Here is a 15369-nt window from a genome sequence, read left to right on the forward strand (position 1 = left end):
TGTGGGCCGCTCCCACGTGGGAACTGGAAGGCCAAGCCTCTCGGCTGCATCGTGGGCCTGCTGGACAGCCTAGAGTTAGGGTGTAAAACAATCGTAATGATGTGAAGAAAGGACAGGATAGAGCGTCTCGCAACCAAGTTCATGCGGAACCATTAACTTTCTTGTTTAGGCAAGCTTCCAGCGCCTGCAACCGTTTATGCTCACGATGTAATCTTCTATAAAGAATATGAACGTTCCGCCCGGAATAAACTTAAGTCCGAGTGGCTCTCCTTTCGGGCCATGTCATCGCTTTGAATTGTTTCGCTGCTTTTACATCATAACATACTAGAACACCGTCCCCACGATCATCAAGTGCGGAAGCCACTAAAGGCACTTTTGTGCTTTTTGAGAACGCCTGAGTTGTGCGAGCGCTTTTGACTCTGTGGTGCTGTTCGTGCATGTCTCTCTACCTCCAACTCTCTCTCTTTGAATCCCTTCTTTCTATTCCCCTTTTCCCTTCCCCCAGCGCAGGGTAGACAAACGAACTGTTGACTGGTTAACATCCCTGCCTTCCTTTTATCTCTCTCTTTTTCTCTATCGGCACTTGTTTTCGCTAGCAGCATTTAGTGAGCCTGTCAAACCTTGACGTACGTTCGAATTTCTTTTGAATGGTTAAATGTCTTTTTTTTTGTTGTTGTTGTTGAGATCTATGACTGTGAACATGGACAAGCTTGAGAATGAGAGATAGAAAATACGTTTATTGAAAGTTGGAACACAGTTCGTGCCCGCTCAAAAAAGAAAAAAGAAGAAAGAAAGGGTAGGAAGCCTATAGTTGTCTAAGAAGGCCTAAATGATTAATGTGTTCGCTTAATAAAAGCTTACTATGACTCCTACCTCTTACGATGTCGTGGTAGGAGTTTTCCAGCTTCTTCAGCCACTCCAAGCTTGAAATCTGCGGTCTGCGATAAATAAATTGAACAAAGAACCCGCTTACAAAAAGTATCGTCAGTCACGAAGAGATCTATCATCACCCAATTTTCATTTCTAAGGCTCTGCACGCAGTCAGCTTTTTACTTTCTGGGTGGGCTGGTTCCTTGTGTGCCTAGAAGAAGCCATAGTTCGTTCGGTTGCATCGCTGCTTGCACTGGTTTATACTTCAAGTGCTATATCGAACGCTAAAAGCAGCCGAGGATATTTTCACTGCTAAATTTACACACACATTTGCACTCATAAAAAAAAACTGTGACTGATATTATGTCTTTTTTCTTTCCTTCCTTATTCCCCCTTGAATATATTTCCTCACTTCCCTCAGAAATGCAGTTCGCTCTGTTTAACAACGGGATAACACTAGTGGACGAAGGTAAGCCGGTGCTTTCATAAATTGAAGCTTTAATTAGAAGTAAAAGCCATTGCTGGTATGTGTTGTGCTGTTTCGTTTCCATAGCCCGCAGAGAAAATCGTTTTATTGTGAGTCGAATGAAGTGCTTGCAGCAATAACACAAGAAATCCTTTGAGAATTAGCTCAATGTGTTCAAAGATAATAAAACAGAAGCTTCAATTTTTTTCATTAGTGTAGCAAAATGGTTTCAAATAAACTGTCATTCTACGTAGTTAAACGGAAGAGCTTAGTTGGCGTAGCTATGGTAATATTAATCACTTGATTTCTTTTTTGTACTGCATGATGGCTATATGTTCTTCTACTTGTATGCTTCTAAACATGATAAAATTTAATTTCAGAGAAAGACCGAGGTTTATTCTTTTTTACCTTCGCATGCTTGCTTAGTTGATGCTTCATGTTATTTCTCTACTTTGTCTCGTAAGAGAATCACGATAACTAAGTTTGTTTTATGTTTTTCGAGAACTAACTCAGTTGCCCTCGTCCCATTTTTTTTTTATGTTTACCGTGTCGTGAAGCGTTTGTGCACACATATTGTGAGGACGTGCATAATGCTTAGTTATATTGGTCCCCTCCATACACAAGCATGCTTTTGGAGTGATTTAGATTTGAAATATTTGCAGGTGAACAGAAATTTAAGAATCATTGATGAATCGTTTAGGGGAAATTGGCGTCATTTTCTTCGCTTTCTTCGTTTCTTCCCCTTTTCTCTTGTTTTGTTCTAGTCTATTACATGTTGGTACTGTTCGATTTGGTTCTCTGCCTATGTGCTAAGCTTTTCTAACAAGTGCCACAGTTTTCAAACAGAGAGCACGGGATTTACCTGTGCGTGCCTAGAAATCTTCCTTTCCTTTTTCTTCTGTGTATTGGTCTCTTCAAATGTTTTTAACTAGCTAAGGTTAGCGATTGTTTTGGTTTTGGATTACCTGGATGGTTGATGTCTGCCACTATGCCATTTCATTTCATCTTTTTAAAGATCCCCGAAAAGGGTTTTAAGTAAAAACTGGGTTTAAAGAAAATGTTTAATCATCAAAAGTATTAATTGTGAATGATTAACTGTACGCTTTACATGAAGCTCGGTGGGCAGTTAAGCTATCCCGACTTCCAGTCATTTCATCTTGCCAGACTTAGCAAGACTTGGCAAGTGTGCAACAAATGAACCGTCGTCGACATTTGCCATGCCCAGGGGAGGTATTCTGTAAGAGTCCACATAGTGGACTGTCCACTTCGGCCGTTCCTGATTGGCTAGGGCCGCTCGTCTCCTCCTCGTTCGTACAGCTGCATCCAATCAGCAGCGGCCAAAATAGACAGTCCACAAGGTGGACTCTTACAAATACCATCCCGGGAATTTCGGACTTGCCCCTTCAGCAATCTGTTGAGCTTCACCGCAACACACCAGCGTAACTCGATGGGTGACATTAAATATAATAATTCAAAAACATCGCACAGTTTCAACAAGCTTCAAATAGCAACGTCGAGAGGGCACTATCTGCGAATACCTTGCGCATTTACGGCACTTGGCTTTAACTCTGCTGCTGCTTTACATCCGTATTTCGGCCAAGACCAAAACACTACCATAACGCAGCACGAAGTGTCGACTGTCACAGATGCGCATGTTATTAGACGAAAGTGCCCCACCAACAATGATAAAAAAAAACTCGTTGAAATTACGTCGACCATCTGAAATATCATTAGAGTGTTTTAGAATAGGGGCCCCAAACGTTTTGGGGCCCCAAAGAAATAGCGTCGAAGCCACTGCGCTTGCGCGAGACGCAAACTGCGTTTGAGTTTTGCGTTGGGAACGATATTTCACCGCTTTAGCGGGAGCCCAAATGGCGGCCCCAAAAGCTTTGCGTCCGCAAACATGGCTGCACCCATCGAAACGACGGCTCTAACCTAGCACCAAACTGGGTTCGATTCGTGGTAACGCGTGAAGTTCGCAAGCAAGAAGAAGTGACTGCGCTTATCGCTTTCTCTCAACTAGCGTGTGTTATGAATATTGATTCATTAGACGCCGCTGATTCCGAATTCGATTGTGGATTTTATCGCTCGTAGGCCTAACACGGCTAAGCTTGGCTGGTGAAGGCACGTAAAGGTGGTTTGCTCAAAACTAAGCGCAACTAATTGTTTGCTGCTTAGAGAATAACCTCTAAATTGTAATTAAACGCGAATACACGCGAGTCAAGATTACTATTCCTATCATAAAATGGTATATTTTATTTAATTATTTCTAATAGCTTTTCTTTGACGCCGTAGTGGCGCTGTCAGCGCAAGACGCTATTCGCAAACGCAAAGCCCTATTCTAAAGCTCTTCACCCCTGCGTGCCCCAACGCTAACACCCGCAAAGCTCTTTGGGACCCCAAACTATTGGTGCTCTACTCTAAGACTCTCTATTTTTGCAAGTGCTGTCAATTGAGTTACGCCAGTGTGTTGCGGCGAAGTTCAACAGATTGCCGAATGGCAAGTGTCTAAAATTCCTTGGTATGGATTTGCGCGCACTCTTGCATAATGTGACTCGCATTATAGAAAAGTGGTGGTCGAGTACTCGTGGCGTAACCTTCAGGCGTTTCCACTCAGCTTCGTACGAGGCGAAGATTGCGCAGCTCGAGGAAGACCTGGACAAGTGGTGCTGCCATTGTCGCTTCCTGAGCTCACAGCTGGAGCAGGCCAACAACGCCCTAGTTTCGCTCAACCAGCGGCTGCAAGTGCAGGTGCGTGCCATATTTAACATCTCATTGCCTGCATTCTTTTTATCTGAGGAAACACGATTTAATTGCCTTCAGAAAAGTACAGTTATGTGTGGGTCGAACTCACAAATTTTGTTCTACGCAATTTTCTACCTCCTGGTGAAATTTATGGGCTCCTTTCTAAAAACCTAAACGGGCGTCTGGCATGAAAGAATGCCTGAATATCCGCACATTTGCTTACTGTACAATGCTTAAAGTGGCAGGCCAGTCGTGGTACATCTTACTGCGTGCCTTTAATACGGCCAGCATTGCAGAAATTACGATGGCAATTTTTGCACCTCATTGGATGCGGCTTCATGTGTTTCTTGAAGTATTTCACCCTTGTGGGAAACTCTGTGTACAGGACGTTAGTTTCTCAGTTATAGATGGTCATTATTGAAATAAAGCGTCCACTAGCCAAATAAATAAATTAAAATAATGATGACCGACGTTTCGGGGTTTATATGGGCCCCTTGTTCGCGGTGTAGATGAATAACTATGGTAGTGGCTTACGTACTTTGGGGGGGGGGGAGATTAAATGGTGTCATTTTTTGGTCAGACGGGTTTTCCTTCAACTGTGGACTTTTGTTGTAGATGGCGACACACCGACATGTTTTTGTCGGACGGCAGCACATGATGTCAAAATTATAGGTTTTCTGCTCAAGAATCCCGTCCAGATTATTATCAAAAGTATCGCCCATTGTCAACTCCTAACTGGAAGCTTACCATTATCATTCAAAAGGAAGATGTACAATCAATGCATTTTACTGGTGCTCACATATGGGACAGCGACTTGGAGACTGACAAAGAAGCTTGAGAACAAATTAAGGACCGCGCAAAGAGCGATGGAAAGAAGAATGCTAGGCATAACGTTAAGAGACAGAAAGAGGGCGCTCTGATCAGAGAACAAACGGGTATAGCCGATATTCTTATTGAAATTAAGAGAAAAAAATGGAGCTGGGCAGGTCATGTAATGCGCAGGTTAGATAACCGATGGACCATTAGGGTTACAGAATGGGTACCATGAGAAGGGAAGCGCAGCCGAGGACGGCAGAAGACTAGGTGGGGCGATGAAATGAGGAAATTCGCGGGTGCTAGTTGGAATCGGTTGGCGCAGGACAGGCGTAATTGGGGATCGCAGGGAGAGGCCTTCGTCCTGCAGTGGACGTCAAATAGAAAGATGATGATGATGATGATGATGATGATGATGACCCAGGACCTGCAGTAGCTTGTCAGGCGAACAGCCAGGCTAACATCTTCAGCATATCATTAAAACCTATTTCTCTCTCTCTCTCTCTCTCTCGTTCATGTTTAGAAGCTCAGATACGGCATGTCATGAAATCGCAACGTCATGCTCGCAGGGCTTAAAATGATTTCCGTTGATGAAGTCGAGAGCTTGAAGAAATGTCGTGTAGTCGGGAAGAATTGCTGTGAAATGGCACAGACTCTGACCTAGTTTCAAAATTATTAAAAACTTGCTGGGTTGGCCCACAGAAGGGATAAAAGAAGCCTCGCAAGCTCCAGAGTTGTAGCCAATATATTAAACGTTTCATAATTCTAATCTTGATCGGCGTCTGTCCCGTTCCATCATCATTGCGTTGAACATAGAAAGTGAATGCCAAGGAACCTTATGTTAAGTGCTGTTAAGTACTTGGGAGGCTTTCCTTGCTAATCTGCAAATATAGTGCCCAATTCTATACCCGAAGGGAGGTCTGAAAAGACAAGTATCGTGCCTCGTGCCGAAATTTCTCGAAAACGTGGGCTGGCAATTGTGATTTGATAGCTCGAAGTCGCACTAAGCGGGAGAAACCCGAAAACGTTACATAGTGCAGCGCTACTAAATAACGTTGGCTAATTCAACAGCGTATTCTACAAAATGCACCACGCAGTGAATCGGTCATGATATGTTGATAAGGGTCCAATGGCGTAAACGCACATTCGAGAATATGGCGGACGTAAGATGAGTGCAGCAATTTTTTTACGCTCTCTGTGCATGCGTTTTTTTTTTATTTCGGCGTTTAAAACTAGATACTGCGTATTTTCGATTTTTTTTCTTAACAAAGAAATGCAGAGCTAAGACAGGACTTGCAGGACAGAAACTGTGAGCGTTCCCCAAATTACATGTGGATAAATATTTTTCAAATTTTTAATATCCGCGAAATCACTCTTTGCTTCTATTCGAAATCGTGTTGTATCGCGAACTTTCGCGGTAGGGGTTATAACTTATCTAACTTATTATAACTTATAGCTTATTATGTTATAACTTCTAAGCTGACGCATCCGATTGATTCGTTAAGCGGTTGGTGACTGAATCCTCGAAGGAGGTTATTGCACAGGAAAAGTAGCGCCATTTTAAATATACATCTACTGCTTTATGAAACGCCGAGTTCATTGAGTACAGCAAGCTCAATGACACAGCTCCCTAGATGCGCATTTTGAACAAGCGTAACTGGGACTGAAACTCCGCTCGCAGGACTGGCAGCACCAGGCGGAGCTGTCGGAGAAGAACTCCATCATCGCCAACCTGCAGAGAGAACTCGAGTGGAAATGTCGCACGCTGGCCGAACTGGAGATGGCCACGCGAGCACGAGGGACCAGGAGGATGTCCGGTCCAGCGGGACCTTTCGGCGCTTCGATGACGTCGTCATCGTCGCTAGTGGAACCTTGCGAGCCGGTGCGTACGCCGTCCCAGAGGGGCCTTGTGGCTGGAGCGTCTGGGAAGGCGTCTGCTGCTTCGTCTTCAGCGCGCAAGAGCAGTTATAGGTACGAACGTGGCCCGATGGAACATTATTCACGGTAATCACTCGTGTCTATTTGTACATTTTTGTCCTGTGCAGTAATTAATCACTGCTTGAAAGGAACGCCGATCACTGTGGGCTGCTAAAGCTCTATGTCAAACCTGGAAAATCGAGGGCATTATATGTGCTGTTACTTTCGGTTTTTTTTTTTATTTATGAAGGGATTGCATACCCTTATACTCGCGTGAACTCCTATGAAAAAAAAGAAGAGCAGCATGAGGCCCACGCCATAAATTAATAAAGCCTTTTTTAGGTAAGTTGGAGAAGGTAAGCCGATCACTCAATTGTTTATTAGGGCTTATTCCTGTTTCCACTTCGTCTCATTGCCTCTTTGCAATCTAACAAACGTTGCTGGTGACGTCAAACAGCAAAAGCGAAAGAGGCTTGCGTGGATGGCCCGTTGTTCGTCGCCAGTGTTATTACACGCGTAGACATGTAAAATTTTCGGAAATTTTGAATACCCTGAGAAAAATAACGCTTTCTTTTTTAAAACACAATTGGAAATAAACTACATTTGATACTGACCACTACATATATAGGTAGCACTCCGATTGTGCATGCTACCGGTACACAGTTACTGTCAATATATTTTAATCGCTTGACTAAACATACAAGATTAAGTGGATTCGCCACATTCAACGACGAAAAAGATTGTACACTACAAAGGCGGCATGCACTTCGCAATTTTCACGCACAGGCTACGTCGACATTGTGTCATGGCGACGCAATTGGTCTGTTTATTCAAAAAAGGGTATGTTAGGCGGCGTGGTTTCTATTTCTATTCTGCCAAAAAAAAAAATTCTTTAAATAGAACATTGTTATTTTGGGTAGCCGAAATATTGGCCAGTTATTCTTTAAGTGCTCAAGAAACAACAAAGAAAATGTTGCTATTGGACAATATTTATTTTGACATCTCGCATGTGTGCCTATTCGGCACGACATCTGTGCGGAAGTTTCAAGGAAGAAGTAACGGGAGACAGTGGACAATTCCTATTAATTCATTCCTCAAGACACGTGGGTGGTTCTGTTTTCTGACTAGTTGAGGAAACCCATAGCTTATTCAGCACTGTATATGGCTTTCGTGAGGCGTAGCATGGTATGCAAAAGTATAAATTTGAGACCGAAAACAAATAGGCCAAAAACAATACACCACATTCACGTACATATTGTCCCGTGGCTTACTCTGAAGCTTTCGCCTGCTGTGTCCTGTTCTATATCCCCGTCCCTCGTTGTATTTGCTATGGTAGCTTCGTTCACATGATCCCGATAAAGTCGGGTCGACTCTGTTAGCCGGGCGGAAAACCGGTCGTCGGGTTCGTGTAAATTCTAGAGAGTCAGGCCGAGCCAGCGTCGAGACGAGTTAGGTCTACCCGCCTGTAACGGGTTGGTCGACTCACCGAATTAACTTGGTAACATGCATGCAAGCATGGTCTGGGTCTGGCCGGCCTGGGTCAACTCAGCCTCTGACTCAACCCGCTGGCGTCGAGCTCATGAGAACGAAGCTATGGAGTTCCCATTTTCCCAGTAAACACCAGCAATGCTGCAATTTTCAACATTTCTTTTTTAAAGAAACATTCATTCCCGGAATTGAAAGTTGTCCTCCTAGAGTCACCTTATATTTTTTTCTTGATTGCAACTAACCTTATCGCTTTCGCTGCAGCGATTACCGAGTAAAGCAATTTAACCGCTGCCATAGCTTCATCTCGAGACCGACTTTACCCCTCTCCCAACCTTCGGCGATCGCAGGCTACCCGTAATCGTGCGTGATCGGCCTCCTAACGACGACGACGACGACGACGTGGCTCCCCAGTCGTCGCAATCGAGCGCAACAACTTCGAGGAGCGTCACGCCGCGCAGGCACACCGGCGCTCGGGCGGCGTCGGCCAAGTGCCTGCCAGTCGCCGGCGCTTCCTCTTCTTCCTCGGCGGGCGGCGGCAGCAAGAAGAAGTCGGACCAGCAGGCGGGAGCGCGAGGCGCCGCCGAGTCGGATCGCCGGCGCGCCCAGCTGCGGCTGCCGCCCCTGGTGGACCCGATGCGCGCGCTGGCGTTCCCGGCTCGCTCGCTGGTGCACCACCAGCTGACGGCGGTGCACTGCGACTCCGGCCTGAGCACCGACGAGGAGCTGTCCATCGACCGTGTGCCGTCGCCCGAACTTAAGCCCAAGAAGATGGGAGGCAGGGTGCTCGAAGTGTCCACCAAGTGATGCCCGTTCTCCGACAGACAATTTCTGAGGAACCGCTTCTACTACCTTCGTGTTTGAGGGGCTGGCTGTGTATGCGGAAATTCGACAACTGTATTCTGACGCGGGATGTTACGCTATTAGGAACTATCGAAAGAATCGTTCAAGCAGCGTAAACTAACGTGTTGACTTGACTTCGAAGGGTGTCACATTAGCTAATTGCTCGTCCGGAGGGACGAGTTATCTTCAATACATCGCGAATGTCTGCCAAAACTGAAGCTCGCTCGCACTGGGGCACGGGAAACGTCTTCGTTTAATGTGGCCTTCCATATTATACGTCAAGCGATGCTGCGACGATGACTTTGTCACAGGCCGGCGTTCGTGTGCAATAGGATGCACCGCCTCCTCCATGTTTAAGATGGCGGCCCACGTTCGCGCATTGTGATAATGTGATATAAATATCGCGTGTATTACACGGGCTAATGTCGCTGCTGCCCAGCTGTTTGATCGGACAGTGACGCCGGAGTGCACACACAATTAATGTGGGCTGACTCTAGAGGATACCTTTAATGATAAGCTGGAACTACACTTTCGGGCATCTTGTCATGAGACTCCGAGCGGTCAATGCACGGCACGCCAGTTACAGCTTTACTATAGCGTGATTTTCATGAAGCTGAATGCATAATATACGTTTACATTTACATTCCACTTAAAAACAGTCATGGCTGAAAAGCTTCCTATTACCTTTCGTTTTTGCTGATTTCATAGATGCAAACAGGTCTACCCACTGCGGTGGCTGGGGGGCTGTGACATTCTACTACAGAATAAGAGGTCGCGGGATCGATTAGAACCCGCGAGGGCCGCCTTCCGATGGGTTCGCACATATTGCGAAAACGCTCGTGTTCGGTGCTTTAATTGATGCACGCTTACTGAATCCCATGCAGTCAAAATTAACCCTGAGCCCCACCATCACAGCTTCTCTCATTACCCATGTGTTTCCCTGTGACGTAAATACGCATCATTATATCAATCAACAAGCCCATCTTCTAGTCAAGGAGGTCAATATTGAACTCAGCGGGCTACGTACTTTGTTTCGCTTTTAAAAGTGCCCCGTTGAGTTAGCCTCGTTTCACAAGAATAAGGAGCAGGCGGGTCGTCACCGACAGGAGATGGAATACAGCCTGGTGCTGATAGCACGCCGTTAAAGAGTGCCGTCATAATCGCCGTGTATATGTGTGCTCTTCTAGTATGAGTGTACATTGAATTTCGCACCCCATCATGCAAGAGGCATGATTTTTGTGCGCCTCATTCAATTTGTGAACCTCACACAGTATCTTCGGGAGTTCCAGAAGCAGTGACCTGGTCAGCACTCGTGTCAGAAATTCGTCACTGTTCATTGATTTAATTCTCGTTTTCATACGTAATCATTCGCTGGATATGTTGTTCTCATGTGTGAAGGAATAGGTAGTTCCATACTATCTATCTTCGTAACACTTTAAAATGTCCGTGTAGGATCGCTTCACAGCCGTAGGGCTCTCCTTGATTTACTCTCGCGCTGTCACTCATCTTATCATTATTGCGAACGGGCTTGATCAGGGCTAGTGAAGCACGTGCACGTTAAGCACGTTAAGGTGTAATTGACACGCCGATATATGCGGCGCTCTTTTAGGCCATTTTCTAGGTGTGTGCGAATATTCGAAACTTTCGAATAACGAATCCAATAGTGTCCTGTTCGATCCGATCTTGGAATAGTTTTCGAATATTTCGAAACGCCAACTGTACGCAAGAATAGATAAAATCGGAGCGAAGGTACGATAAATTTCAGCTCCGCGGGCATAGACACGAGTATAATTGCGTAGTGGCGCAGGCTGCGTTGTTCAGATAGCCAGACTTTAACGGCTGTACAGCGATCATTCGCACTGCAAAGAGACCTGTGCAAAGAAAACAAATTGCCTATTTGTTCCTAATGCTCCATTTCTGCTTTTCATTGAAAACGCTTCATAACGACCAGTGTAATGACAGAAATTGGCTAACGTTATGAGTATTAGAATGTGAAGCACGTTTTATATATGAGTTATTAAAGCATATTTGCAATATTCGTAAATCATTCGAAAACTATTTGATATTCGACTCCATACAGTTCGCTCCTGGCACTTTTCGATTTGCATTATACTCAGTCTCAAAGCTTACTGTTTGCGCGCCCCTACTATTTTTCATTTTGCTAATCATCCGACGAGCACGCTCCGATGAACCGTCCAAGCAAACATGCCAATCAGGGCTTTCATATTCAATCACGGGATTAGAGCCCATCCTGACGTCATATCATGGACGTATTAGCCATCTATGTGCCCGAAAAGTGGGCTAGGGTAACGTAAACCGAGAACGGGAACGTTGCAAGACCCGAGCCGTGAAGACAGCATAGGTGGCCGAGGTTCGGCTTCACCGTCCGCGCGAGCACTCCGCCTCACGCTCAACTGGCGCAGTTGACAAATTCCGAACGTGTGTGGTGTGTTGCGAACGCAGTTTACACCGGAGAAAGTGGTTGCGAAGTTGCAAGTTCTTGCCGTGGTAGTATTTTAATGGGCGATATCGCGAGCAGTCGTTTACGACGTCATTATGGGTGTTGAAGCACAAGTCGTGCATTTTCCTTCTGGGCTCTTGCCTTGTTGCCACCTGAGCAACGAACTTAGTTGTATATATTGTTGTGTGAAGTTCTTGTGGTCACATTGCAAACATATGTATTAGAATAATTTACGTCGGAAGAGAAAAAAATATATATTAATGAGTATAAAGACAAATATGTAGACGGCAATGTCATGAAGGCGTGGTGACGCTGATACCACTTTTGGTGTAGTTTTGTTTGACATGAATGTTTCATAACGCAGTGTAGGCAGGGTGCGCTCATCTCCACTGAATCACGACATTGCATGAGTTTGTCAGCGCAGTTAGGGCAATCAGAAACTAGTTTTATTGCCGTGGATTTTTCTGGAAAGTCAAGGTGAATACGTTCGGCAACGCATTCTAAAAAAAGTTTTACTGGTGGATACCTTCTACACTTTCTTTTTCGATTTGCACCGTTGCTGCATCGCTGCTAGGCTTTTTCCACACCACGAGTCGACGGAAGTGAGACATCTACGTGCGTTTCAGATGGTACATATGGTAAACGTAACACTAGAGGAAGAAAAAGCAATCTGGCTTCTGTACACAAAGGATCGGTCTAGTGCCGTACACCGTGTATGTCGAAAGCCCTAGAAACACGGTGTGCGTGACTGCATAGACGCAGTCTTGTGTGGCAAATGACAACTTGCACAGAAGAAAACGGTTGTAGCGTTACAGTTGGTGTCGTGATTTGTTCATCTAATGAGAGCCGTGCTGATGCAGTTGCCTATTTCTATTTTTTTCTATTCTCTTTAAGCCTGAGTGAAACGCCAAATAACAAAAATATAAGAAAGACTTTGTTAGGCTGGTATGACAATGAAATTAAAGAGCTGTGAAACTCGGATGGGCATTCTCGTTCATTAATATTATTCTGATGTATTACTGTTTAGTTGTTGTGGTGGTGGGCACCTCGGCGTTTTAAATATCCGCGATTCGTCATAAAACCGCGCAAACTGAACACAAAGGAATATACCACGTTCGCTACTGGCATCCGGTGGAGGCAGCTATGCTGGGCAGCCACTGAAAAAAAAAGAAAAGCTGAAATACATATTGGGGCGAACACACACAGGCGCTGTGTGTGTCGCCTTCTGGTCTAGAGCTTTGTCTGTTCGCTCTGTTAAACTTTCAGTGTGATCAAGAACCAAATAGGCCAGCGAAATGCCGCAAGCGAAATGCAGAGATGCAACGAACGATAGAGCCACCATGATTCATGTGCAGCGAGAGAAGGAGCTAAAACAGTCGACACCCGTTAATTCCAACTTGGTTGATTCAACTTCTCACTTTACTTGAACGTACATGAAAGTCCCGTTATAGATACCATACATTGCTGTGCGAGAAAAGCTTGCATAGTTCGAACGCGAAGGCAGGTCACGTCGACCCCTACCAGCGCCCAATTATGCGTGCAGCGGTTGCTAAAAGCTTGAAAACACTCACAGAAAAAAAATTCAAGAGACGGCGCTCCTGATTTTCTAGGGAACGGGAGCAAAATGACTTGCAGTGATAATGACGACTGACGCTATCTGACGACTGACGACTGACGCCCTGCGCGCTATCTTTTTTTTTTTTTTTTGCAATTCTTACCAGTTCAACCCCCTGACGACAGTGTTGGGGTCCACGGGCTACTGAGCGATGACTACACGTATAGTACTTGTAATATTGCGTTGATGTTTTCTGTCGGTGACGACAGGCTACTTCAAGCAATAAAAATATTCGAATCCGTTCAGTGTGCCACTGTTTGTTAACCCGACCTTTCGGATAATTCGACTGAAAGTTGGAATTAACGGGAGTCCACTGTAGCATCTTACCGTTGAAAACAGAAAACCACCATGATAGACGAAGAGTTGCAGAATATATAGAATAACTTATTCTCTGCTCCAGCCTGTTGTCGACCCCAAGGAGAAACTAAAAAATAATCCTCCATGCTGAACCGACTCGCCACAGCACTACAGTTGCCATGGCGTTCAACTGCTGAGCTCGAGATCAGGGGTTCGATCCCGGCTAAGGCGGCCGCATCCTGATGTGGGCGGAATGCAGACGCGCTCGTGTACTTAGATTTTTGTCCACGTTAAAGAATCACAGGGGTTCTATTAACCCAGAGTCCCCCACTCCAGCGTGCCCCATAATCATATTGCAGTTCCGGCACGTAAAACCTCAAAATTTAATTTATAATTGATTTATAAATTATATAATAATCGATCCGTCTCTGGCCTCCTTGTGTTAGGGACAAACAACTTGTCTGACACTCGAACAGAGGTGTTTCTGCCTCCATGACCAGCTCTTCAGGTGCCGTTGTCATTCCGGCAACAAAGACTACAATGAAAGTCGAACTGACACGCATGACAACACCAACAGCGGCAGAGCTTGCTGCCCTGCGTGCTGCCGTCAAATAGCTCCCGCAAGAGACACCTCAGAAATAGATAATCTTTTGTGACTCTAAGGCAGCAGTTCAGAGTCTGCATTTTGCCCTATAACACAAGACTCATAAGCAGCTGACTTATAAAATGAGAGAAGGCCACCATCAAGGTATCACTAACGGGCATGAAATTATATTCCAGTGCCTACCTGGACATAACGGCATTGCTGGTAATGACCTCGCCGACGAAGCCACCCGGTCTGCCCATCTAGGAGCCCGACCAGTTCCAATCCCCTTATCCAGAACCGACGATGCAAGAAAGCTTAATATCGTGACTAAAGCTATGACGCAAAAATACTGGTCTTCTCCCAACCTCCCGAAGGGTTAACTTCATAGACTTGATCCATCCCTAATGCTACAAGTGCCATCAAAAGTTTCCCGCTTTGACGCGACAGTATTGTGCCGCCTCTGACGCGGGTGTCACTTCTGAAGGCCTACTCGTTCCGCGTTGGAATGGGGGATACACCCATGTGCAACTCTCGTGGAACTGTAGAAACGATAGGACACATCATATGTCTCTGTCCCCAGTACTACGTCGAACTTGAAGCTCTCCGGACAGCGTGGATCCGGCTAGACTCTAGACCATTTTGGAATATGAAGATCCTTGGACCATGGCCATAGGCGTCGATAGCACAGACAGCCATGAAAGCGTTTTTGCAGTGCCTCAAGTCGGGAGGTGTTGTCGACCGTGTGTAGACTCGGTGCGAACCTTTAAAGGTGCGCGAAACTGTGCTCTTTCTATGTCCTCGCTCTCTCTTTTCATCCCTATGCCTCTCCCCCCAGTGCAGGCTAGCAAGCCGGACCCGCGTCTGGTGAACCTCCCTGACTTTCCACTCTTCTATTTCTCTCTCTGTCTCTTTCGTTCTCTCTCTCAGCGGATTCATGTGCTATAAATGCACATGGGCGCCTGTTCTGAATTTCTTTTGTCTCACTCTTTTTCTTTTTTCTTCCAATCGAATAAAAAGTTATGGAGTTTAAGTGCAATATCCACGATCTGATGAGGCACACCGCAGTGGGGGACTCCGGTATAATTTCGACCACCATGGGGTTCTTAAACGTGCGCCTAAACCTAAGTACACGGGTGTTTTCGCATCTTGCCCCCATCGAAATGCGGTCGCCGTGGCCGGGACATGATCCCGCAACGTCGTGCTTAGCAGCCCAACACCACAGGCACTAAGCAACCACGGCGGGTTCCAACCGATTCAATCCTGTTATCATA

At 45.5% G+C, this 15369-nt stretch overlaps 1 protein-coding gene across 1 annotated transcript in view; it reads left to right on the forward strand.

Annotated features, from left to right (window-relative positions):
- LOC142575365 (uncharacterized) overlaps positions 1-12581 on the forward strand; it is a 31300-nt gene extending 18719 nt beyond the window's left edge. Inside the window, exons 3-6 of the mRNA XM_075684687.1 lie at positions 1292-1339; positions 3954-4087; positions 6576-6865; positions 8647-12581. Coding sequence (XP_075540802.1) covers positions 1292-1339; positions 3954-4087; positions 6576-6865; positions 8647-9103 — 929 coding nt within the window. The 3' untranslated portion in view covers positions 9104-12581. The remainder of the gene's footprint in view (positions 1-1291; positions 1340-3953; positions 4088-6575; positions 6866-8646) is intronic.
- The last annotated feature ends 2788 nt before the right edge of the window (positions 12582-15369 follow it).

Source organism: Dermacentor variabilis, chromosome 3, assembly GCF_050947875.1.
Source record: "Dermacentor variabilis isolate Ectoservices chromosome 3, ASM5094787v1, whole genome shotgun sequence".
NCBI lineage: Eukaryota > Metazoa > Arthropoda > Arachnida > Ixodida > Ixodidae > Dermacentor > Dermacentor variabilis.